A 24,217-nucleotide genomic window follows, 5' to 3' on the forward strand; every position below is an offset into this window, starting at 1 on the left:
TGGCAGGCTGTCTTCCGAGTATTAGCTCATTTATGCATTGATTCACTGCATCTTCCCAACCCCGAGGTAGGAACTGTTGTTATCCTCTTTGACTGAGGACCTGGAGGCACAGAGAGGTTAAGTAACCTGCCCAAGGTCACACAGCTAGGAAGTGAAGTTGAACCCAGGTGGTCTGGGTCCAGAGCCTGTGCTCTTGACCACATCGTGATAATGCATCAACCTATTTAGTCTTCACAATGCTTCTATAAGCTAAGCACTTTTTCCTTTTCAATTTTTATAATTTAAAGATGGGGGAACCAGGCTGAGAGCAGTAAAGTGACTTCTCTAAGGTCACACACTACTAAGAAGCAAAGGCCTGAAACCCAGATCACCCATCTGGCTGGATATGGTGCTGTCATGGCTTCCCTGAAGTCAAGAATTGTCTCCTACATAACTTGGCTCCATCCAGCAAGCACTGATATCATCCGGGTTTCCATGTTATGGTATTTTCTAAAAAGATCCATAAAGTTCTGGTTTGAGAAGAACCAAGCTCTAAGTCTGTGCAAATCTTAGCCACACAAAACTGGATCCCTGCTCCCGGGTGAAGGTGTCGAGGGACAGGAAGAGAAGGTCAAGGCCAAGGGGAAGCTACAGTCCAATCCTTTCTTTGCGGCTGTGCTGTGTGACCTTGGCAGAATTGCCTGCCCTCTCTGGGCCTTAGTACTCTCAGCTGGAAAAAAGTTGTTGGGAGGGGGGTACAAAAAGAGGAGAAGGGCTTTTCTGTTCTGAAACTTAACCTAAACTTTCACTTCCATGCTGTTTGGAGAGTGAAAACTACAAGCATGTGCTCTGGGATATTCAATGACTGCAATGCTGCAGCTTTGACCATCGTCACATCTGGACATCTAAACTGCCAAGGCAAGTCTACAAAATATCTCCACGTACACACATCCAGGCAGGGGAAACTGGGTCAGCAGACACTGGCCCGTGGCAGCCAGCACAACAAGCTCTCAGAGCCTTTCCACGATGATTCCGCCACGAGTTTCTGCTGGTATGCATGAAGTTCTGAATGTCTACTCCTCTCAAAAGGGCCACATACACCCTGGCGGAGAACTGGCCCATGGAACCACCCATCTGTGGGTGCTCAGGGGCTGAAAGCAATCCTGTTTCTAGCCATCACGTAAAGGGAGCAGGGCAGTGGGCAGCTGGGTCTCCGCTGCAGCATTGCAGAAGCCGGGGAGGGAGGGATGCACCAAGAGGATCATGGGAAACTCCCTGGGACAAGACAGGGGAGGCTCCCTCCCAGGCCAGGCCAGCACCGAGCACAGTCAGTTTGAATTCCAGGAGCAGCTCCTCTATGTGACGAAACCACCAAACACCCCCAAACCTTCCTCCAGGAAGAAGGAAGGAAAAAATTAAAGTATGGGTATACCCAGCCGCCTTCCCTATTTTAGGCCTTATTGTGGACAAGTCCAGTAACAGAACAGCCATTACTATCTCCCGCATAATAGAACTTTAAAAATCTTGGGCATGGATTGGGGAGGAAAGGGGCCCGCTGAAAACCGGGACACCAGTTCTGCAGGCTTAAAAACAGCATCAATTTTACTCTAAACTTTAAAATGAAACACGCTCCTGTGTGGGAAAATAATTTCATTAAGGGGGAAATATAATATAAAAATACCCATTTAGAAAGAATGTGCTATTAATTCTTAGCACTCTATGCAGAAGGGAAAATTGCATTTTTATCTAAATGGTTTTTCTGCATAAGCCATTTACAATATTCTTTGCCTCTCTGTAATAGGCCCTGCCACCATTAGAACTGGGACAACAGGAGTGAGGGCTGAAATCACCCTCAAACACATTTAATACATAACCCCTGAAAATCTATTCCAGCGGAGACCTCAGCAAACAGGCCCCGCATTCCTTTTTTTTTTAAGGAAGAAATAAATATTGCTGAGGGAAGCTGGGGGCGGGAGGGGGTAGGTTTGGAAGTGGTGTGCCAATGGAGGTGAGGAGTGGAGGACAAGATGGTTTAAGTTAAAAGGAAATGCTCTGGGTCCCTTTAGCCAGCTGTAGAATCGCAACTGTTTTTTTGGTTGCACGAGTGCAACCATTTGACTGCACGGACAGAAAGATGTGTGAATTGGCATCAGATACACACACACACACTCACACACACGGGTTTCCATCAAACGAGGCAAGGATGAAATTCGGGATATGAAAACAAACTATTTTTAAACGCTAAAGCAAACACACCAAGATAGTAATACTGCTATTTTCCCATTAAACGGAGTTTCTCTCAATTTGAAAAGCAAGAGTAATCTAAACAATACTTCCAAACAAATGGCATGGAATCTGGGTGTTGTAGCCTCGGCCATTCTTGACAACGGGGGGAAAAAGCCCTCTGCAAAGGAGCAAAGCACAAGCAGGGAGGAGGCAGGCCGTTTTGCCACGTTCCGCCACGTCCCGCCATGTCCCGCCACGTCGCACCAAACGTGTCTTCCCCATCCCCCAAGACAACACACAGAGTCATCTCAAACTTCAAAATGTGAGACTTTTTTCTTTTTTAAAGTTAAAAAAAAAAAGAAAAGAAAGTCTTCCAGCTTTCCAGCTCTTTCTCTCTTGGATTCCCAAAATAACCACTTACTTAATACCAAATGTCGGGGCGCTAAATTAATTCAATAAGAAGATGCAGGGACTGAGATGGGCACCGAGCGTGGGGGCTTGTGCGATTTCTGGGTCATGAGCCAGAAATGTCTCGGGCTGCTCTCTTCCGGCATTGCTCGGCCCATAAATTCTTCCTTTAAAACCAGGAGTCCAGAAATGTCATAATTATAGCTGCTACAGGTAACAGGTGTGCCCCACCATCCCCACACCCCCCCACACACACACTCCCCACCCTAGTGCTCCAGACAGGCCTCTGGAAGATTTAGTGGTCTAGCCTGGGTGTCGTAATTGCCGGAAACGACTTTGGTTTTAAGGGTTAGATAAAGACCCTCTCCAAATTTAAGGCCAGACACCAATGTCCATTAGACTTTAACGGGCCCACATAAAAAAAGAAATTGTATCCTCATCTCTCCAAATGCCTGTTTCCTCAGCGCCTCAAGTTCATTTCAGGCTGGCTCAGAGCCGAAAATCCTCCAGCCCTCGCTCTGCAAAAACCGATGTGTAAGGAATTAAGCGCATGGGGGATGGGGGTGCTTAGGAAACCATTTGCTCTAAAACTGCTATGGCCAAACCCTGTTTAAAAAATAAAAAAAGAAGAAGAAAGAAAGAAAACAAAAAAGTGGAATTTTAACCCATCAGCTGGAAGGAGAGAGACAGGAAAGCTGTGGGGAGCTCAGACGGAAAGAGGGGGAGGGGGCCCCCCGAAACCAGGCCGAAGTGCCCGCAGCATCAAAATGACACGCGCTCCCCTTTGGAGACTCGGTGTTAGGAAAGGCCAAAGCTGCAGGCTGTTTAGCTTTGTTTTTCTTTTTCCCAGCTTTGGAGACAGAGGCATACTTTTTCTTCCTTCTATGGAAGTCAGACCATGTGCTTCTCTAAAAGTTAACAACCTCCACCGCCACCATCACCGTTTGTCAAGGCGGTGGGATAGAAGGTGCCTCAAAGATGTTTAGGGTTTCCGACAGCCCATCAAAAGGACAGGACTGCATCTCCACATCGGCACTCATATCCAGTCAATTAATAATTAATGCTTGGAAACTTTCAGGGGTCTGAGCACGAAGGCACCAGAAGGGAGCCCACAAACCTTGGCCGTCTCCAAGGTTGGGTTTGCTAAATTCTTGGGCTTTTTCTTTGCCCTCCGTGACAAGTGATGGATGGAAGCCCCCTTCAGCCTCTCTGCCTGACCTGGGGGGGTGGGAAGCACCTCGGGGGGCCTTTATTTGGTGGTGGGCAAGCGGGCCCCTCGGTGCACACGCTCGTACTCACCCGCACACCCCCAGTTCCACTGCGAGCAAATTGCTTCATGCACCGAGCACAAAATAAACGCTTATTAACTAAACTGACCCAAAATAGCGAAACGTACAAGTAAATTAATCACGACTCTCCTGGAGGCCTAACAGGATTACAAATTCGGCAAAAACGGACCTCACTGAGATCAATAAGCTGCTACATAAAACAGAAAGAGGCCAAAACTTTGAACCAGCTTCTTCTTAGGGGAAAAATTATTTTCCCATTTTTTTGCTAAAACTTCTCAGGCCTCTGTGTTGGTGTGTGTGCACGAGCGTGTGCATACGTGTGTGTGTGTGCAAACAGCAAAAGACATCCAACGCTCTATGCCTGGACCATTTAGAAACAGTCACGGCCTTAAGGATCATGAAATTGCTCCTGTTTAAAAAAGCCAAATTTGGGGCCGTAGTAGCCTCCCTTGCCTCAAATACTAAACAATCACCCCAAAGTTACATCGCGGAGAATGAAAATGGCCAATTTGTTTTTAGCCAATTAGGCCTCGCTACAAAAGCATTAAGGGCTCCTGATGGCTGGACAGTGGGGTCCCCTAAAGGGGAGGAGAAAGGAGACTTTAATTTCTCCAGCTACTTTCCACACTTGGGTTATCCCGGGTCCGGGAAATCTTCCACTTGTGGAATTCATCACTTACTTTAGTTCCATTTTTGCCTACCATTCAGAAAAAAGGAAAAAAAAAAAAATATATATATATATATAGTGTGGGAGGTCGCTGAGGGGCGCGTCTGTATTTCCAAGCAGTGGGACCTGCCAGTGACGTCTGTGAAAGCCAAGACTGGCCCTGAAGGGGGTTCAGCGCTGGGAGGGAGTCTTTGGTGGCCACGTTAGTGACACTGGGGAAAAGGTCACTCATTTGCCCACCCATCGCCCTCTTTTATGGAAAGATCTGGACGCAGCTGTGCAATCAATGAGCCTGCACCAGGCTGCATGGGACTGGCCCCTCTGCAGGAGAAGGTGGTCACGGGCACGGTAGGTGGGCTTGACCCATCTGGGTCTCCATATTCGCCCCCACTCCGCTATCCACCGCACCGCATGCCTCCCTCAGCCGCTAAGGACACAGACTAACAGGCCCACGATGCGGTCATCTCGTCCCAGACTGCGTCCTCCACGTTTACCTGCCCAGTACGTCCACGGTCATTTGGGAGCACCAGGCCCAGCGGGCATTGCACCTCCAAGAACTCTCCGTCCTTTTTATGATGTCTGATACCCACCCCCCAACACTTCACTCACTCCCAACCTTGCCCCGGAGGTGCCGTTATAAACAACTTCCATATTTTATATTATTTTCCACTTCTGACCCCCTCAAGTGCCTGCAAAAAAGACTTCGCCTCATATAAATGCATCTCTCCTCACTCCATCTATCCCCTACCTCTGCCCCTTCCCAGGAAAATAAGCAGCACCCCAATCTCTATCCAGCCTTCCTAACTGGGGGTGTTTCTCTCCCAGCCCCATCCAACTCGTAGGAAAGGGGTCCAAGTCTGGACACGGGCCCTAAAATAGTCAAGGACTTTTTTAAGCATCCCATGCGGCTGGTAGAGTAGAACTTGCTTGCTGCTCATAAAATTCGCAACCAGCCCTTGCTTTCTCTAAAAGCCCGAGCTTTGGGGATTTCAAAGCAGGCTGGGTTTTCTGCTGCCTTCCCCCCACCCCCCACCCCTCTCTGATCATAAGATGGTCCCTGGGAAGTATTTTATTCCTGGTGGCCCTTGCCAATCATTCGACAATGCTTGTGTTCCGAGATCCAAGAGCATCTGAAAACACTGCTTCACAATGACTGAAAAGGGTCATATCTTTTTGACACCTCACCCAGCTCTGGATGAGCAGTGAAGGATTTGTGAGTGTGTGTGTGAGAGAGAGAGAGTGTGTGTGTGTGTATGGGTGTGTGTGTGTGTGTGTGTGTGTCGTTCACTCATTAACTGTCCACTCACGTCCCGAGAACTCCCAAATACAACCAGGAAAATTAGACGAGGCAGGCTCACTGGGGCCCTCGACTTTGGTGTAGACGGGTTTTTCCCTGTCACACCACGCAAAGCCAGCGGCCTTCGGAAGGCCCCGAGACCTCATCACTCGGAGGAAATTTTATCCCATGCTTTAAGACCAAATGAAAGCTTCATGCCCAAATGCTCTTCAAAATGATTATCAGCAATGAGAAGGATAAAGTGATTTTAAATCCTCAGAATCGAATGCTTCTATAGGCCCGTTCGTTTTCCTAGGATGAGGAACTCAAAGAGGGAGCAGGGACCAAAAAGACTGCTGAGGTGTCTCAGCACCAAAGTTGGGCCACGGTTCCGCCAAAAGGCGTGACAAAGGCTGTCTATCTCCGAGTCACTGCAGGGACTGCCTGAGACAGGCAAAGATAAAAACAAGACCTGGTTCCCTCCCAAGTGTTTCTGAAGCACCCAACTACCCAAAGCCCTTCAACAGCGATGAGACTGAAATACACCTTTGCCAAAGGGTCTCGCTCTCCCCAAATTATTTCCCAACATGCCTTGCTTCACCCAAACCCACCGCCACCACAGGTAAGCTGTAAAACCAGACACTGCTGGGAGAATCAGCATCCCAAGGCCAAACAGATTGGGAGGAGACCAAGATTTCCCACACAGAGGTCAAAGATAAGAAGTAAGATGGACATGTCGGGTCATGTAGTCAATCCTACCTGAGTTCACTGGAACTCTTGACTGCTAAAGATCAGAACACAAAACCCGGCCTTCCCCCAGCAATATGAGCTTGTATCGGGGAGTTTGTTGGGTCTTGTACCCCTTTTGGGGGACCATTTCATGTAAGATGTTCCTTCTGTGACAGTCAGTGAGCCAGCAAATTATCATGAACACACTAAGACCTCCAAACTGTTAAATCCAACTGCCTTATGTTTAAAGGGCATTTGGGTCCACGTGATGATGTATAAATCGTAAAAGAATACACGCACGATCGCTATAAAACTCTCTCTCTCTGATACGACTCTGCAAAGAAACGGTGATTATGAAGATCTACCAGCTTTCTCAGCCCAGAGGGAAAATGGGAATTTGGGATGCTATGGGGACCAGGGACCCAAACTCAGTAGGTTCTTGAGGTGCCAGTGCAATGGGGCCTGGTGAGGGCCTAAACTCCCAGCTATTACGAACCCAAACAGTTCCCCTGGATTTCAAGATGGGAGAAACCTGTGGGAGTTTTGCCCCTGTGCCCTTTCTGGGCAAACACTATGTCAGGAGCAGACTCCCCCCCCACACACGCTTGCTTCCCCAAACCTCGGAGGCCGCTGATCAAAATGCAGGCTGATCAACAAAGTGGACCGTGGCATCCTATAATAATGACACCCCAAGAGAATGATGTCTTTCACACGTCCCTCTCTGCCAAAGTAAATTAAACTTAACTCTGCTTACCGATCCCGGTCACAAAATAAGTTGGGGTTTTCTACACACACACCCCCCAAAGTTCACATCCACAGGGCATCTTCTCACTGACACCCTACAAAGTAACCGACTGCCGGGGTGAGGCTGCTGGGTGGATGTGCTGTTGTGTTGTCGGAAGGACGGCCTCACGGACTGCTCCACACCAGGCGGCCGCTCAAGCGAAATGTGCCAGGGTCCTGGACCCCTCTTTTCCTTCAGGTCCTGTTTGTGGCTTCCTGGGACCTCAGTGGCACTGACTTGAGGGCTGCCGGCTGGGCTGTCGTGCACTGGGACACAGAGAGCCCCCGCGCAGCCAGGGCCGTGACTAATTCGAAAGCCCGGCATCATCTCTGCCATACTGTTGGCACCAAAAGATTACAATAAAGGAGAGAAATGAGAAATTTCCATAAATGCGAAGCAGCGTCCGCTTCTCACAACTGGTAGGGGGCGGTGGGGCGGTGGTGGGGTGGCGGGGGGAGGGGGTGCTTATGCAAAGATTCCACTCCTGGCTGGAAACTGGGGGGTAGCTGAACCCAGCCAGAAAGACACTCCACGCACGCTCATGCACAAAAACCCAGTGCAGGGCGTCACGCATCCGCTGCTGAAATATACCATATCAGAGTCGCCCACAGCTCAGGAGGGCCCAGAAGGCCTAGATGTGCAATTAGGATCTTCAAAACCCTCCCTCTATATTTAGGGTGCACGCTCATTCAGTCCTTTGCAAAATCAGAACTTGTCGGCTGAGGCCAGAGAGATGGAAGGAAGTTCAGCTCCTTTCCCCACTCGCCTTCGGAAAGCGGATTAAAGGTAAGTGGTAGGAGTGACTCTGATTGTTTGATGGAAACTCGGCCATGTATATGGATGAGTGCATGTGCTGGGGGTGGGGGAGAAGAGAGGGCAAAGTGGGATTCGTTCAACGCGTGAAATCGCATAGGATTCTCCTTTCCCCTACAGAGGCTGCAGACGGAGACCCCACACCCAGCTCGCCATCCTCTTTCAAGCTGACCCCTGGAACACTTTGTTTTGCTCCAGTACGTGTGAAGAGGCAAGGAAACGTCAAAATTGTCCCCCAAATAGCTCTCTTTTCAATCATGCACTCATGTATATATCAACATCTCCGCAACTAGCCATCAAATCCCACACTCAAATCTGTCCACCCAAGACATGCCTAAAAATAAACACCGTCCTCAAACAAACACATTGCCGGCAAGTCAAAATCCTGACTTGAGTCAAAATGATGAAGTTGGGCTATTCTAGCCCCTCCAAACTGAGGACATGGGTGGGACAAGCGGGAGTGGGGGAGGGGAGAAACCAAGGGAAGGACATCACATCACCCACCGGCGATGGGGGCCCCGATAAACCCACATCCCCTCTGGCACAAGAGTCGGTGTCTCTATCTTGCCATGCACTTGGGAAAGCCTGTTGGCCCTCACACACTCCCTCTGACATTTGATCCTATTACATAAAGCTGCAGCCTTTTAATCTCTAAAATTAACCAAACCGAGGTAAATACAGTCTGCCTTACTAGGGAGTCTTTATCTCCTAAATGCTTTTCGCCAAGAAGAGCCTCCCCCCCCCCCGCTCCTTCCACTGTAGTCACTGAACTGGAGAGAAACAGGGTTGCAAGTGATTTTGCTCAATTTTCCAGCATGGAGTGTATTTAGAACTCCTGTGAAACACCAACGATAGACGCAAGTTTGCCCTTCCACAGTGGGGAGGATTTCCCTCCTCTAATTTCACCCAGTCCTCCTGGACTGTTTATTAAAGATGTATATTTTCTATCAGCACAGGGTATCAAGTAACTTCCTGACGAGGGCAGTCGTATTTTTGGTGCCTGTTAAGATTCTTTGTGGAAATGTAAATACCTCTGTCAGGCAAACAAAATCGTATCAGGAATCATGGAATTTCATTGCTAGAAAGAGAAATTAGATTAACCAACCCTCGCTCCTTTCCTAGAAACCTCAATAAAGCAGAAGTGCATTTCAACAGCCTCTTACTTCCTGTCTGAAAAAGTCTCACAAGAAAATCTAAACGAATTCAGAGTAAAGAAAGCTATCCTCGAGGAAAGCCCTTCCATCTATTTAAAGAAAAGGATATATTTATATACAGGAATATATAAGTATATATGACAAAATAAAAGGCAATGGCTAGTTAAAATCAAAACAGCCGGAAAAATCCACTGTCACAAACCATGACAAGTTCAACACCGCTAAGCTCCAGCCCCTTAAAATATCCTTGTCCTTTATTAATATTTAGTAGAAATGCATAATTGCAGATGTGTGCTAGGTTGGGGTTTTATGTCGGGAGGCGGGCAAAGAAGACAGTTTTATTACAGTCATGAAATATTAAACAAGCCCCAAAGAACGGTAGTTATATGTCCCGGGCTTGCCAGGGAGCAAGCAGGCCCTAAGTTCAGCTGCACAAAGGGGGCCCCTATCTGTTTACATTACCCCTGATTAACACCTGCAAAGTTTTGGGTTACATCTTCCGGAGGCCCAAAAGTCACATGAAGGCATGCAGCCCATGTGGGGCGAATCCACTGGGAAGTGAGGGCTGCAAGGCTCCTTGCCTTCCCCAGACAAGTTTTTGAGTGAGTCTGAAAAATTCTCTCCAAGGTGCGGACTGGAGGGGAAGACAACTCAGAAAAAGCAGCGCTTTGCTGCAAGGCCAGGACCACCTTCTCCCCGACCCCACCCCACCCCCAAAGCCAGCCCCATGTCTAAAGAAATTCAACATGCAAGTTGCCTGCCTAGCATTTCTCAGCATTGCTTACTGTGCTCCGACCGGAGCATATTAAGAGAAGCAAGAAATTCCAAAAATTTCTTCCGCATCACTTGTAAAAATATCGTACTTCCAAAAACGGTAGGACTGCATGCAATGTGTGCAAAAGTGCATTTCTAGACTGCTCCAGATTTCAAGAGAGAGAGCAACCAATGGAAAAGGAAGTTTGGCCAAGGATACACTTATTAGAGAACAGGGTGAATTCAAGTTTTGAAAATTCTAAGGGACAAGAGAAGGAAACATACTTTTTCAGACTTAATATCCATTAGTTACCATCCATCATTCTTTCTCTCTCTGTGTCTGTTTTGAAATTCCTCCCTGGTCACACACCTATTACAAAGATAGGTGGCTGATTTTGCAAACTATTTTTAAAGTCCTATAATCCTCACTGATTTAATAGATCTCTTAATAGGCCCAGGCTCAGGCTGGGTTGTTGGCTTTTTTTTTTTTTCTTTCCACAACCTCACCCTTCCCCCACCCCAACTCTGGGCAAACAGAGCCTCATGATCAAATGGAGAATTTTTCATGAGATGAAAGTTGCTTGGTGGGGTTGATTAAGAAGTCAGAGGACCCGTAACTTGGAAAAGTTCACTTTCCTGGTAGAAAAAAATTATAATCGCATGTGCTTCTTGCCCAGACTTTGCAAGAACTACAGCTTATCAGTGGAGTCCCCTTCTCCTCCAAAGGACATCCAAAGCCCATAAGACAATCTGGGCACGTCCTCATGGCTACATGCCTTATGCATTTCTGAAGACTTATTCCTTCCCTCCAATCCAAGCACGGATCATTTTGTTAAATACCGACTAGTATTTTGTCATCGGAGCGAAGAATTTCAGAAATGGTGTTAATATTTAATCACATTAGTACTGGCGTGTTTTACAGCGTGACAAAATAAAATATCATTACAAAAATGGGCTCTGCCTGAAAGGGAGACAGAAAAAGAAGTATTTGCTGGAACCTTGAGAAGATATAGTCAAAGCTGCTGGACATCCCAGCTCCATGGCTGATGGGACCATGTGCTTTTAAATGTTTTTAAGGAAAAGCAGAACCTCTTGCTTTAAAAAAATTTTTGACTCTATGTCGACGCTTCAGTCTGATTTTCAGACAGGGGACTCAGGGGCCTGTCGAAGGCTCTGTGTACCTATTTATACAACGTGTGCAGATGGAACTGCAGGGTGTTATCATAATGAAAAGTTTAATCATCCTTATTTACTACTAGTGTGGGAGCAGGAATCGGATGCAAATATCGTATAAAGCCTTAACTCGCAGCCACAAGACTGCAGTGTCTGCGAATGACCTCAATTCCGGGCTTTATCAAGGAAACTGTCCTTCCCACATCACAGAGTAGAAAACAAAGGAGGTCAAGTGGGTGTCCCCTCCCTTGCTTCTAAGGCAGCCAGCCCCGCGCCCTTCCCTGAAGGAAGTCCCTGTCCTCCCATGTGTGTTCGAGGGAGGGCTGAGTTTCACTTACAGGAGAAATCAACCCTAAAAAGTGACTAGAATCTGTTTCCAAAATTATTTTTGATCATCTGACTGTGAAAATGAAACAAACAAAACATTTCTTTAATGACACTTCTCCATTCCCAGGCTGCATCATTTAATCTTTTTTTTTTTTTCCTGTAAAGGAAGATTAGCTGGACTAAGAAAGGGGGTGGCAGATACCTTAAAAAAAAATCTCATTAAACATTGCCTTACACTTCCCACCTAGCCTACTAAGACTTGCAAGCAAAGCACTACTGGTTTTTCCTTATTAATTCCCCAAATCGGGTTTGATTTTTTAAAAAACTTTTCTCACCCCATTTTGGCCAATATGTTCTAATTATTAAGGGGGGGGAGGGGGTCGCAGAGGAGGAAGGGGGAGGGGCAGCCAGGCCAAGCCAGGTAGAAGTGACAGAGGCTGCGATTTGTGCTAACCAGCTATCGATCGGGCCGGATCGAGATGCTGTGTACAAGAAAATAAAAGAGAATGGGGGACCAAGCAAGCAGGATGCTGTGTCCAACTCCATTTTAAAAAGGAGGAGGGAAAAAAAAAAAGAAGAAGCTGAGGGTCCCAAACTAACCAATTTATGGCCTTGCCTGGGAGAGGCCTAGCGAATGCTGATGCTGAGGAGGTATCTGCTGTGCATGCTAAACACCCAGCTTCAAATGAGAGAGCGCGTCCCGAGCTGGGCAGTAACAGCGAACAAAGAGACAAGCAGCAGGGCTGCGTTCATGAATGGGAAATCGTAAGCGGGAAAGCTACCCGGGACCAGGGCGCGGAGAAAGCCCCGAGTTCTGAGCCTCCCAGCCCCCTTTCTCCCTCGCCCCCTAGCTCATTCTCTTTAAACCTATCCTTCACCTTAAATCCAGGTTCAAGAGATGGCAGGATGCGGGGAGGGCTAGGAAATAGGAAGGCAGGGGAGGAAAGAACTGTAAGGGAGGGCAAGAATCGGGGGACGCATTTTTTAAAAGACAGTGTTAAGTCGCCAGCCACAGGCACCATAAAATATTCCGTCTACTGAAACTAAGGGAACTCAACTAGGGTTTAAAAGAAAAAGGTGGTGGGGGGGGGGGTTGTTCCTAATTTTAAGAAGTCATTGGCTGTTAAAAAAAAAAAAATAGAAAAGAAAAGAATGAAAAAAAAAAAGAAAAAGAAAAAGAAATGGCCCCATTAAATCAAACCAGAAACCCACGGCAGCCCAGTCATCTTTTGGTTAAAAAGAACTGCTATCACTTTAACTGGAAGGGAGACCTATTTACTAACCCCCACTCCTTCCACCTTAAAGGCCTCCAGGCCTGGTGGGGAAGGAGTATTGAGAATGCAAAGGAGAGCTGGGACCGGACATCTGTCTCCAAAGCCAAGTGTGATATTGACAAACGTCGGTCCTTTGTGTCTTAAGAATATATATCCATATCCCTGTACACAAATGATGCTCCGGCTGAGTGGTCTGGACTGTGTCAAAGAGACCCCACCCTTGTCTCATGCTCCACCCCCCCTCCCCAAATGTCAAGGAGATGCACCCGGAAAAGGCTGGCTGCTTCCCACAACCCTGACAGGTCTCCAGTTTTTCAATGAAACTCTAATAGTTAAGAAGAGACAAAACAGCTATTCATTAGGAACAAATGTCAAATTAAGCATAGCCTCTGAGTGATGCTGCCCACACCCGAGCTAGTAACTTTTTTCCAAAGATGCTCGCACCTAAGAGAACTCTAGCTGGGGGATGGCTCACTAGGAAGGGGTGAGGGGGAAGTATCCTACCAGGAAGGGGGAGAGGGGGCACACAAACTCCTAAAAAAGTGGCACCAGTCTGAATGTTGCCGGTGGAGAGGGGTCTAGTTTTCTGAATGTTGCAACTGGGGCAACTCACCTAAAACTGGAAGAGGAGGGCGATGAGGCCCCCCACACCCTACCCAGCTGCTACCTTCTGGGTTAGTACTGCCCCGGGAAAGGTGAACCATACCTGGAGGCACCTGTGGGGGTGGGGGAGGGATGGGAGCCAGATGGAGGCGGGCAGGGGTAGGTGGGTCCAGCCCACGCACCTCCTAATTAGGAATTAAGCACCCCCCCCCCGTCCCCCTAATCCCAGGGGACCCTCCCCTTGCAGGGATCCCTGCCTTCTAGGAGGAGGCTATGACCTGCACTGGGGGGCGGGGGCGGGCCACAGGGAAGGTGAGAAGGGGGCGCGCACATATACCTTCTTTGCTGTTGGGATTCTGGGGTTTGGCCTTCTCCCAGGGCGCCAGCGTCTTGTCGTCGTCCGCGCCGTCCACCAGGACCTTGTCAGCCGGCATGTACCAGGTGGCGCTGTGCTCCGCCATCAGCGAGTCCAGGTCGATGGTGCTCATGGCACTCTTGACCGCCTCGGAGCAGCAGTTGCCCAGCTCGCTGTCGCCGTTCTGAGCGCCCGAGGCCCCGACGGCGCACTCGCCCTTCTTGGCACTCTTGAGTCCCAGGGGCTGGTCCTCGGAGATGCTGAACTGCTGCCTCTGCAGCTGGATCTGCGCCTGGAGGATCTCCAGGGGGTGGATCTCATCGGGTGGCGGTGCTCCGCTGCTGCTCGTCGGGGTCCGGACCTGCTCCAGGCCCGGCGTGCCCGGGTGGCCCGTGCCCCCGCCGCCGCCATAGCCGTCAGGGGTCGAGGTAGAGGTAGACAGGATACCCAGGCCAAGCGGGGGCGGGGGCGCCTTCGGTCCGTGTTCCCCGGCGCCCACCCCACGGGGCGGGAGTTTGGGCGAGCCGGTCACCAGGGGGCTCCTGCTCGCTTTGGCCAGGGCCGGGGTGTTATCGGAGCTGGATGACACCTCGTCCTCGTTGGCGTAGCTCGTGCTCACCTCGTCCGAGGCGAACTCGCCCACGTGCGGGGAACTACCGTCCGACTTGGCCCCGCCGTCCAGGGACGCCATGAGGTCCGGCTGGTCCCCCAGGAGCAACTCGGCCCCCTTCCCCCAAGACGGGGACGTGAGCGCTTTCTCGTGCGGCGTTGGCGCCCCGCGTGCCTCTCCCGCGGAACTGACTCCGACGGCCGCGCCGGGCGCCTGCTGCTGCCCCGGGCTCACCCCCGGCGCGCCCCCGCTGTCTGGCGCCGCCGAGTACTTGTCGAAGAAGGTCCCGGGGCTAACGTGACCACTGTCCCTTTTTCTGCGACCCCGTCCCCGGCCGCTGCCTCCAGGGACCGGCTTGCCGTCGTTCCCCGACGTGGATTCCAGGGGGTAGTTGGGGGAGAGGCTGGTGCCGTCCCCAGGGGCGGGCGGGTTGGGCGGCCCCGAGGCTTTGGAGCCGCTGCTACTGGTCCCAGACGGGCCTCCGGGCCCCGGAACCCCAGGGGCAGTCCCTCCAGGGAAGTAATCCGAGCCCGGGTTGCCGGCCACTGCCGCGCCGTCGGTCTCGTTCTGGCTCAGTTTCCTTTTGCCCTCGGGCGGGTTCTTCTTGTTGAAGGTCACGTTGAGGTTGGGAGCCCCGAGGCTGGCGATCATGTTTTGGCAGGCTGTGGAGAGCGCAGCCAGGCAGCTCTGGCCGAACAGGTTGTCCTTGGAGCTGGGCTTGTTGAAGGAGCCCAGCGAGAGCGCGCCCAGCTTGCTGGCCGAGGCGCGCTGGCTGGGCTGGAAATCGGGCTGCGGCGGGTAGGCGCCCCCGCCGCTGCCGCCGCCCGCGCTGCTGCCGCTCCCGCCCGCGGTCGGGGGCGAGTTCACGCCCGGGCCGCTGTGCGGCGTGGCCTGCCGGCTCGCGGCGCCAAATGGGAAGCCCGGCTGGCCCCCAAGCGCGGGCGCCGCGAAGTCCGGCGGCGGGGGCCGGCGCTCGGAGGGCGCGCTGGGCAGCCCCCACCCCGGCCCCGGGCGACTGCAGCTGACCCAGGCTGGCCAGGCTGCCACCGAACTGCAGGCCTGGCGAGGGCAGCGCGGGCACGTGGCCCTCTCCGGGCATCCTCAGCGGCTCCTGCAGAGGACCCCGGAACAGCACTCCTGAGCCACCGGGCGGAGGGGGCGGCGCCAGGCCCGGGTCGTGTGGGCCGCAATCAGCCGGCAGGCCCGAGCCGCCCATCCTGCGGGGGAGCAAGTCGCCCGGCGGCGGGTGCGGGCCTGGGAACCACGCACTCTCCTGCGCTAAGTGTGGCGCCTGCTGCTCGAAGGTGCCCAAGCGTCCCGCGCCCGCGCCGCCGCTTTCGCGTTCGAAGTTCGGCTGGGCCAAGCCGCCCACCGGGCCGCCATGCACCAGGCCGCCCTGGCCCACGTCCCCGGGGTGACCGAGCTGGGCCAGGTTGGGCTGGCGCAGCCTCTGCTGATTCCGCGACGCCATCTGCTTAATCATGAGGGCCGCGTTTTGGCGCTGCTGCTGTTGCTGCTGCTGCTGTTGCTGCTGCTGCAGGGACTGGTGATCCGGGAGCGGGTGCTGCAAGGGAGGCCCCGAGGGGAAGCTGTCGGGCACAGGCGGCGTGAACTCGCCGGGCAGGCCCGGGTAGGAGGAGGGCGAGAGGTGGTTGTCTAGGGCGCCGTTGTGTAGACTGCCGTTCCACGAAGCACAGCGGTCCACTCCCGCGCTGCCCGGGAAGTCGAAGCGCGGCCTCTTGGCCACGTTCATGTAGGGGGGCGCATCGAAATGCTGCAGCCGCTGGTTGGGCGCCTGCTGCGGAGGGGGGTGCTGCATGTTGAACACGGGCTCGGAATAAGGGTGCATGCTTCGGTTCTCCAGCCGGTGGATGGGGTACTCGAACTGCGCGTGATGGCTTGGCAGTATGGGACCCCCGTCCTGCAGCCCGCCGCTGGGCGTGCCCGCCTCGCCTTGCTGGGGCCGCGGGAGCGCAGGCGGGCACGAATTTTGTCGGACCAGAAGCCCGGGCGGCGGCTGCTGTGGCTGAGGCAGCTGCGGCTGTTGCGGGGGCTGCTGCTGCGGGGGCGGCGGGGCCTGCTGGGGAGGCTGCATTAACGCGTGTCTGGAGCCCACCCCGGGCTCCAAACCCACGGTCATTTTACGAGCCCCGCCGAACCTCTCGAAGAACACGCCGTGCTGCTGCTGCTGCTGTTGCTGCTGAGGTTGCTGGGCGTGCATTTTGGACAAGCCCACCATGCCCGCGGCTCTGGGCATGGCCGAGGCTCCCGGGAAAGCGCCCCCGGGAACCTGGCGGCCAGCCGCGAAATGAGACAGTTGTCCCTCGGAGGAGTCGGAGGGCGAAAACATGTCAAAATGTCCCGAGGGCGCCTCGCCCGGGTAATTGTATTCCAGGGAGTCGACGGCTCCTTGGTTCGCCACCCTCCGGGGTTCCAGACTGTGGGAATCAGAGCCGCTGGAGGAGGGCAGGCCGTGGAAGGAGGCGGCCCGGTTGGGGCTCTGGTCCAACGGCAGGCACGGGGCGGGCACGGCGTGGCCCGAGGCGCCCGAGCTGTGAAAGTCCGGGAGGTTCCCCGGCCGCTGCGGGCCGAAGCTCTCCGGCCCCTGGCTCTCCGCCATGTGCTCGTAACCCTCGGCGAAGGACGGCTGGCTGCCCAGGCCGCTGCCGGCGCCGCCATAGCCGAGCAGGCGCCCCCCGTGCAGGCAGGAGGCCCCCGGGTCCGGGCCGCCGAAGTTGCCCCCGAAGTGGGGGTGGTGCTGGTGGGGATGGTGGCCGCCCGGGTGTCCGTGGTGAGGCTGCTGGCCGCCGAAGAAGCCGTGTACCGGCTGCGCCTGCAACGCCCCCGCGTGCAGCTCCGAGTGGCCGCGCGTGTGGAAGCCGTACGGCTCCATGTTCATGCCCAAGATCGGGGGCTCGCCCAGCGCGCTCATGGTAGGGTCCACGGGGCCAGGGGCCCCCCCCGCGTGGAAAGCCGGGGCCTTAAAGTGGGCGTTCATGCTCAGTCCGGCCTCGTTAAAGTTCCTGTCGCCCTGGCCAGCGTTCCTGCTGTTGATCTGGGGCTCGAACTGGTCCAGCCCAAACATACTTGGCGGGGGGCGGGTGGGGGAGTTCAATAGGGCATGACAGCCTGCTATCCGCGACGCGCCTCCGGCCAGCAACTCGTTCCGGCCCTGGGTTGAGCGCTCCGGGACGCTCAGCACCGCGGGCGCGCAGAGCGCACGGCCACCTCGCCTGGCGTGGGGAGCCTGAAGGTTATATCAGCTCCTCTCCCGAAGCTCTGGCTCTGCCCGGCGCGGGCCTTTCTCACATCTTGCGGGGCCGTGGGGCCTCCAGGAGCCGTGTTGGGGGGCCCATGTCCCAGGCGGTTGGCACAGCCGCGAGTGGGTTTGCCGAGAGGGGGCCGAACCGCGGGCGAGCAGAGACAAAAAGTTAAGTGGGGGGGGGAAGGGGTAGGAAGAGGGGAGGGAGAGCAGCGCGATCACCTTCTTAAGGCCGATGGGGTCCGGTGGGAAGCCCCAGGACGCCGCCCGCAGCCTCCCGGAGTCCGTGGCGGAGCTGCTAAGGGGACGGGGAGGGGAGACCCTTCAAAGCCACGGCTGGCGCCGGGGCACGGGCAGAGCGGTCCCTCCCCCCCTCCCCCCAGAGTCCCCGCGCTCCGCTGCCCGAGTCTCTGCCGAGTACGTTCGGCTCGAAGAGTGCCCGGCGGACCCGGGCGAGCGGCTGCTCCTTCTTCAGTGGGTCGGAGGACTGGAGGCTCCGCTCGGCATCGCCCGCGCCGGCCCCCAAGCCGAGGAAGCAGCGGGGCTGGGGAAGAGCGGCAGGCGTTCGAGGTTGAAGCGGAGGGTCGGGGGAAAGGCGCCGGCTTCCTTGCTCCACGGAGGGTGCGCTGCGCTCCGCGCGCCGCTTCGCGGCCACGTCGGTCGCCTGCCACTTCTGTTTTCCGCTGTTCGGTCTGAGTTCCAGGCGCGGGCGGACGGAGTCGAGGGGCTGAGTCGCTCCGAGGCTCCGGTTCCCTGCCTCCGCGTCGAGGTGCTTCGCGAGCCCCTCTGACCGGGGGGAGGGGGGCGTACGCCGGTTGGAGGGCCGCGCCGGGCCAGCAGGCTCTGGCGTTCCGGCTGCGCTCTCGGAGCCCGGAATAGGGGGGGCGGGGCAGCTCTGGGGGGTCTGCGCTCCCCTCTCCGGGCTGGCGGGGGGGCTCTGCGTGGGGCGCTCCGAGGGTCTCGGCTCCCCTCTCTGTGTCTGCCTCTCGCCCAGCGCCGGGAGAAGCAGCAACAAGTTTTGCATTTCAGCAATCAATTTCAGCCATTACATTTGCACCAATCAGCGCCGCCCGAGCTCCAGGCCCGGGGCGGGGCTCGCTCTTAAGGTGGTCCCGAGTTCTGACTGCCGAAGCCCCCGCCGCAGAACCCGCACTTCCCGGGCTCTGAGGTCCCCCGCGCCCGCCTCGCCTCGGGGTCCGGCGCCAGTGTGCTGAGGCCCTGACCTCGGGGCAGAGCGGGCTGGGGAGGGAGCAGGCGGAGAAGGGAGGCTTGGCTTGGCTTTGTTCACCCCCTTCCTCACGCACAACTCCCCACCCCCAACTGGAGCGAGACCCGCCGGGTGGGCAGGGGTGGGGAGACGGGCGGTGAGCGGTGCGGGGCGCTCAGACAATGGGGTCGCCAGGCAGAGTCCCTAGACTCGCCAAGGAAAGTCGTTAAGTGTGGACTGCGCTCCAGCCCTGGGGCGAACCCTGGGCTCCCAATGTCTCCGCTTGCTTATAAGCTGTGCGTAAGTTAGCCGGCCCGGCGAATTTCTTGGAGGTAAAACCAGACACGGAACCCCGAAGTTAGTGTTCTCCCAGAGAGACCTGGACGCCTGCGCCCTCCTCCCTCACTAGGGTGCGCACGATTGTTCTCAGTCACCACCGCCTGCAGCTCCCGGTTCTTAGCCGCCGGCTTCCGTCCGGAGGAGCCACGACCACTCGGCCCCTTTATGGGGGGCACCTCGGATGAGCCCATCGCCCGAGCGGCGAGGCGAGTCGCCGGGAGCCACGAGAAGACGCGCGCTCAGAAGACGCCCTGGCCCTGCTGGAGTACCCTGCTTCGGGAACCCGGGCCAAGGCTCAGGCCCTCCAGGGGCTTGAGGTTGACCTCCTTAAGAGATCAATTAAGCTGGAGAGACCACGGAACGGAATTGGGTTGTGATACTAAAATCAATAGGAGTAATTTAATATCTGCCCTGCTCTTTATGAAATATTTATCCCAATAATCTTAGTTAAAATGTTTAGATCTTCCTGATCCCCACCGAGGCTGAAATCTATCTTGCAATTAGGCAATTAGAAGTTGGGAATTAGATGGGAGCTGGAAAAGGCGTGAGCCTGTGTGTGTGTGTGTGCGTGTGTGTGTGTGTGTGTGTGTGTGTGTTACTCCCTAAAGTAAGGCTATGTGGGGGGGGGGGGTCGGAAAAAGCCTTTAATTTTCTTTACCATAAAATAGTCCGGGGCGATTTTGCTAGCAGGCCAGCATTCTTAGGAGAAGGGGAGAGAAAAAGAACTTTCTTTGAGGTGCCCCTGATATCGCCATTAAATCTAAATAAAATTAAGCATGGTGTATAAAAATGCCTTTTCCCCCCTCAAAGGAAAGTGTTTATCACCCAAGTCTTTCTAGTGTTTGCTAAATTGCGCATGAACTCTGAAATGAAATAAACGTTATAATAAAACCAACCCCGGAGCCCTTTTTATTTAAAAACCTCGGGATCAAGCACTCCACCGTTGCGGGCACAAGTTAAAAAGTTAACACCACGGCATGTGCGCAGATTCATTGCTCCCCAAGGTTGCTGCTGGGAAGGCTGGCGCTGGGTGTTCCAGAACCCACCTGCACCAAGCAAATGGGCTCAACTTGGGACAAGGAGTGGGGGGAGCAAGAAGCAAGAAGCTGGTCTTTCGAGACACTTCCAGAGAAAATGCACCACCACCACCACCACCACCCCCAAAAAACACAGTAAAACCCAGCACCCAGCACCTCTAAAACTCGGAGAGCTGAAGCAAACTCAGATCCCAGGGCCTTCCCAGGGGCCTCTGTGTTCTGGTTTTCTCCAGATTTTTTTTTTTCTTTTTTGAAATTAAAAATGAAAATTACCCCCACCAAAAATGTGTCCATAAATAAGCAGCGGGAAGAAGTATTTGTACAGGGTGGTGGAGTTTTAAAAGGATTTTTCTGCAGGATCAGGTTGTTGGTCTGTGATTAAATATTGATTTTGTGTAATTAGTTTTCATGTGAACTATCCTCTTGCTGATAGCTTAGAGGTTTCAGAACTAGAAAAGAAATGGAATTGGACATGGAAATTATTACTTAGCAAAGTGACAGGGAAGTGAGAGCCAGAGAAAAGACTGAGGTTTGGCAGATTTGGGCACAAAGAAATGAGGGGCCTGGGTGGGCCCCCAGTGTGACCCACACCCCTCCCCAGTGCCCCAGGGCTCCCAGGCCTGGGGGGGGGGGGAGCGGGTGCGCCCTGAGCCTTCTGGAAGTAAAGGAGCTGGTGGAGAATGTCTGCCAGGTGGAGGACCCATCGTGGGCAAGGGTCTGTGCAAAGGTGGTGTCTCCTGAGGCATCTCGGCTGAGGGTGAGTGGTGAGGAGCCCGTGTCTCCATGTTTGGAAGGAATCCAGAAAGGCTGGGACACATCTGGGGCCCTGGGGTGGGCCAGAGGGGATGAAAGAGTGGCTCAAAGAGCCTTTAGTCTAGGGGGTCCCCCTTAGGATGCACAGACCGGGGCCATGTCTTCACACAGGGACCAGGAGGGGTCCTCTGCACAGGTTTCCTGTGGAACACTTCTGTGCGGTCCAGGGAGGGGAGGTGTGGGAGTATTTTTCTGGGGCTGTTTCCAAGAGTCGGGGCTCCAAGGCGTGTACATGTCTGAAAGGAGGGTGTGTTTCGGCCTGGTTGTGTCTCGGTTCAGGATGTGTGTCTGGCTCACCTTTTCTTAGCACTGAGAATGTTGAGCGGGTGTGTGGCACGTGCGTGCATGTGCATCTTTGCCTGAGTGCGGGTGGCAGGGTGTCCGCTTGTATTTCTGCACATGCTTGTGTGTGTGCACGTGTCTCTGGGTGTCCCTGTGTGTGTGTCGCTGGGCACTGTGGGTCCCCCCCCACCCCGTGTTTCTCTGTATGTGTGTGTGTGTCTGTTTGTTCCTGTGGGTCTGCAGCTGCCTTGCCCCTCACGTGCCTGCTTCGCGGCTCGCATGTGTCCCTTCTCTATGAGTGTGAGGGTGTGAGCCTCTGCCTGCGCCCCTCCTTGCCCGTGTACACATCGGCGTGGGCGCCTCTACCACATGAGCGCCCCTGGGTGTGCCTGTGTGTGCACTCGCCGGCAAGGGCCCGCCGGAGTTTCTTTGGAACAGACACATTGCCCCCTAGCGCTCAGACGAATTCAGAGACCCGCCAGCCAGAGCCGGAGCCGTGGGAGCCGCGGGGCCCTTCTCCTTCCTCCACCTCTCTCTTCCAGGGGCTCTGGGGTGCCACTCTGGCCAGAGGGTGTCTCCTGGATGGGGGAAGGAGGAGACACAGCTGGACCGAGGCCCCTTGCACTAGAGCTGGAGAGGGCTGCTCTGAGCTGGTGACAAGCAGGGAATTGCCTGGAATGACCCCTGTGAGCTGCCCAGAGACCCCCCCACTGGGGCTGAGAGCCTGGAATCAGCTGAACCTACCCGGGAGATCTGGTCCAAAAGGAAACCCCGACAAGTGAGCCCCTCACCCAACAAAAACACAAAAACAACTGACAGGTGACACACTGCATGACAGACCCAGCCTTCCTGCCTGCCCCCCTGGGCTCCAGCACCATCACAGACACATACATCTCCATCGTGAATGTATCAGTGCACAGACACACACACACGTCTCCATGGTGATGCACCAGCACACACACACACACACACACACACACACACACTGCTATACAGTAAGCATGCCAGCAGATTGGCTGTTGTTCATTGAAATCTCCCTCTGTGAAGGGCTCTGTGCACTGCCCTTCATAGCTATGGGCCCATTACATCCTCAAAAAGCCCCAAGAGGTTTTAACCCATTCTACAGGTGAGAACACAGAGGCTCAGACTGGTCACATGACTTACTTTCCCAAAGTCAAATGGTGGCAGAGCTAGGGTTCCAGACCCATCTGCCTGACTCTGAGGCCTGGCTTTTACCCACTGCCTGCTCTACCTGAAGGTGAGGGTGGGGAGAGGGCATCATCAGTGCCAAGAGGGGAACAAGTAAAGTGCCAAGAAAGTGCTAAGCAAAAAAATAAGTTGCCGCTCTTGCTATTGCTACTATTATTTTTAATATTACTGTGATTATTAATAGTATTCTGTGTGTCTCTCTCATGCACGAACATGAGAAACCAGCGCACATATATCCCAACATACACAGACATCCTCCAATATCCTCAGCCTTCTCTCCCCAACCCCTTTGGAGTTTGGAAACCATTGGGAATCACAGCAACCCAATCTTTGCAGACAAAATTCCCCAGGAGGGTATGGAGAATCCAGGCTTGGCCTGGCAGGGAACCTACTTCCCTTGACACCCCAGGACAGAGTGTCCACAGCATGTCCCTCCCCCAGTGGGTCGATGGTGGAAAGAGTATGGGCTTTGGCATCACAGACACAGATTCAAATCTTGTCTTCACCACTTATGAACTGTGTGACCTTGGGTAAGATATTTTCCATCTCTGAGCCTCAGTTTCCCCATTGGAAAAGGAAACTTCATAGCCAATTCATATGGACTGAGAAAACTGGAGACAATGATTATAAAGTGGCACAGAATGTGGCATATGGCAGATGTTCATTAAATGGTAACCTCACTTATTACCATTATTAGTGTTATTATTAATTATCATTTCTGCTTTCAGAACTTGGTTTATTTGACAAGGCAGCCTTACGTCATCAGCCAGTCTTCGAGAGAAAGGATGACTCTGTTAGATGGTTGCATCAACCTTGCCCCTGCCCCGTGCTGGTGTAGATGGGATGCAGGCTCAGTGTCTGCCCAGAGAGCACCCAGGGCCAAAGCCTCCAAGAATTCCCAGCTATGGCCCAGACAGGGGAGAGAGTGGCTGCTGGAGGTCAAAAGGGACCCAGGATCCTCATGTAGTCGCAGGCTGCCAGTTGCTAAGCAACAGCATCCCCTCCCCGTCTCTACCCATGATGCCTGATACATTTTGAGGTCTCTCCTTCATTCATCTATTGAATATGCACATATCAAGTTCCAACTGTGTGCCAGGACCAGGGCTGGAAACTCAGAAAAAAAAAAGTGGAAGAAGATGCAGTCCCAGCCCTCAAGCCAGATCAAAGGAAACCTTAGTGTTCAGTGTGAAATGGACTATGTTACACACCTATAAGGGGAAAAATAACTGTGCTAGGAGGAGGGCAGTAGACAAGGGTTCCAAAAGGTGGGTTTTGAAGGTAGAATAGGAGTTTGTCAACCAGAGCAGGGTCAAAGGGCTTCCTAAGCAGAAGAGGCTAGATGGGGTATGGGATGCAAAGAGTTTATTGGGAGAATGGGGCAAGGGCAGGACCTGAAGCTCAACTGGGCAGCAAAACCCAGGTCAGAAGGGCCTCAAAGGTAGATAGATGGGTTTAGACATTGTTCTGGGAGCCCAGAAAGGGTTTTGAGCAAAGCAAGTTACATAGTCAAGCAAGTTTAGAAAGGTCCCTGAAGACTTGAAATCTGAGGGTCTCCCCCGTCTTTGCCCTTTAAGGTGACCCCAGAAGCCAACTTCATCTGGTTTCCTGGAAATGGGGCCAAGGAGAGGGAAGGTTCTCAAGTTTGTCC

The 24,217-nt window shown here is 53.7% G+C and overlaps 1 protein-coding gene across 1 annotated transcript in view; it reads right to left on the reverse strand.

Moving 5' to 3' along the window:
- MN1 (MN1 proto-oncogene, transcriptional regulator) overlaps positions 1-17,524 on the reverse strand; it is a 47,417-nt gene extending 29,893 nt beyond the window's left edge. The window contains 2 exon segments of the mRNA XM_037817335.1: positions 13,793-15,416; positions 15,418-17,524. Coding sequence (XP_037673263.1) covers positions 13,793-15,416; positions 15,418-17,505 — 3,712 coding nt within the window. The 5' untranslated portion in view covers positions 17,506-17,524.
- Positions 17,525-24,217: the final 6,693 nt, after the last annotated feature.

The sequence above is a fragment of the Choloepus didactylus genome, chromosome 23 (assembly GCF_015220235.1).
Source record: "Choloepus didactylus isolate mChoDid1 chromosome 23, mChoDid1.pri, whole genome shotgun sequence".
Taxonomy (NCBI): Eukaryota; Metazoa; Chordata; class Mammalia; order Pilosa; family Megalonychidae; genus Choloepus; species Choloepus didactylus.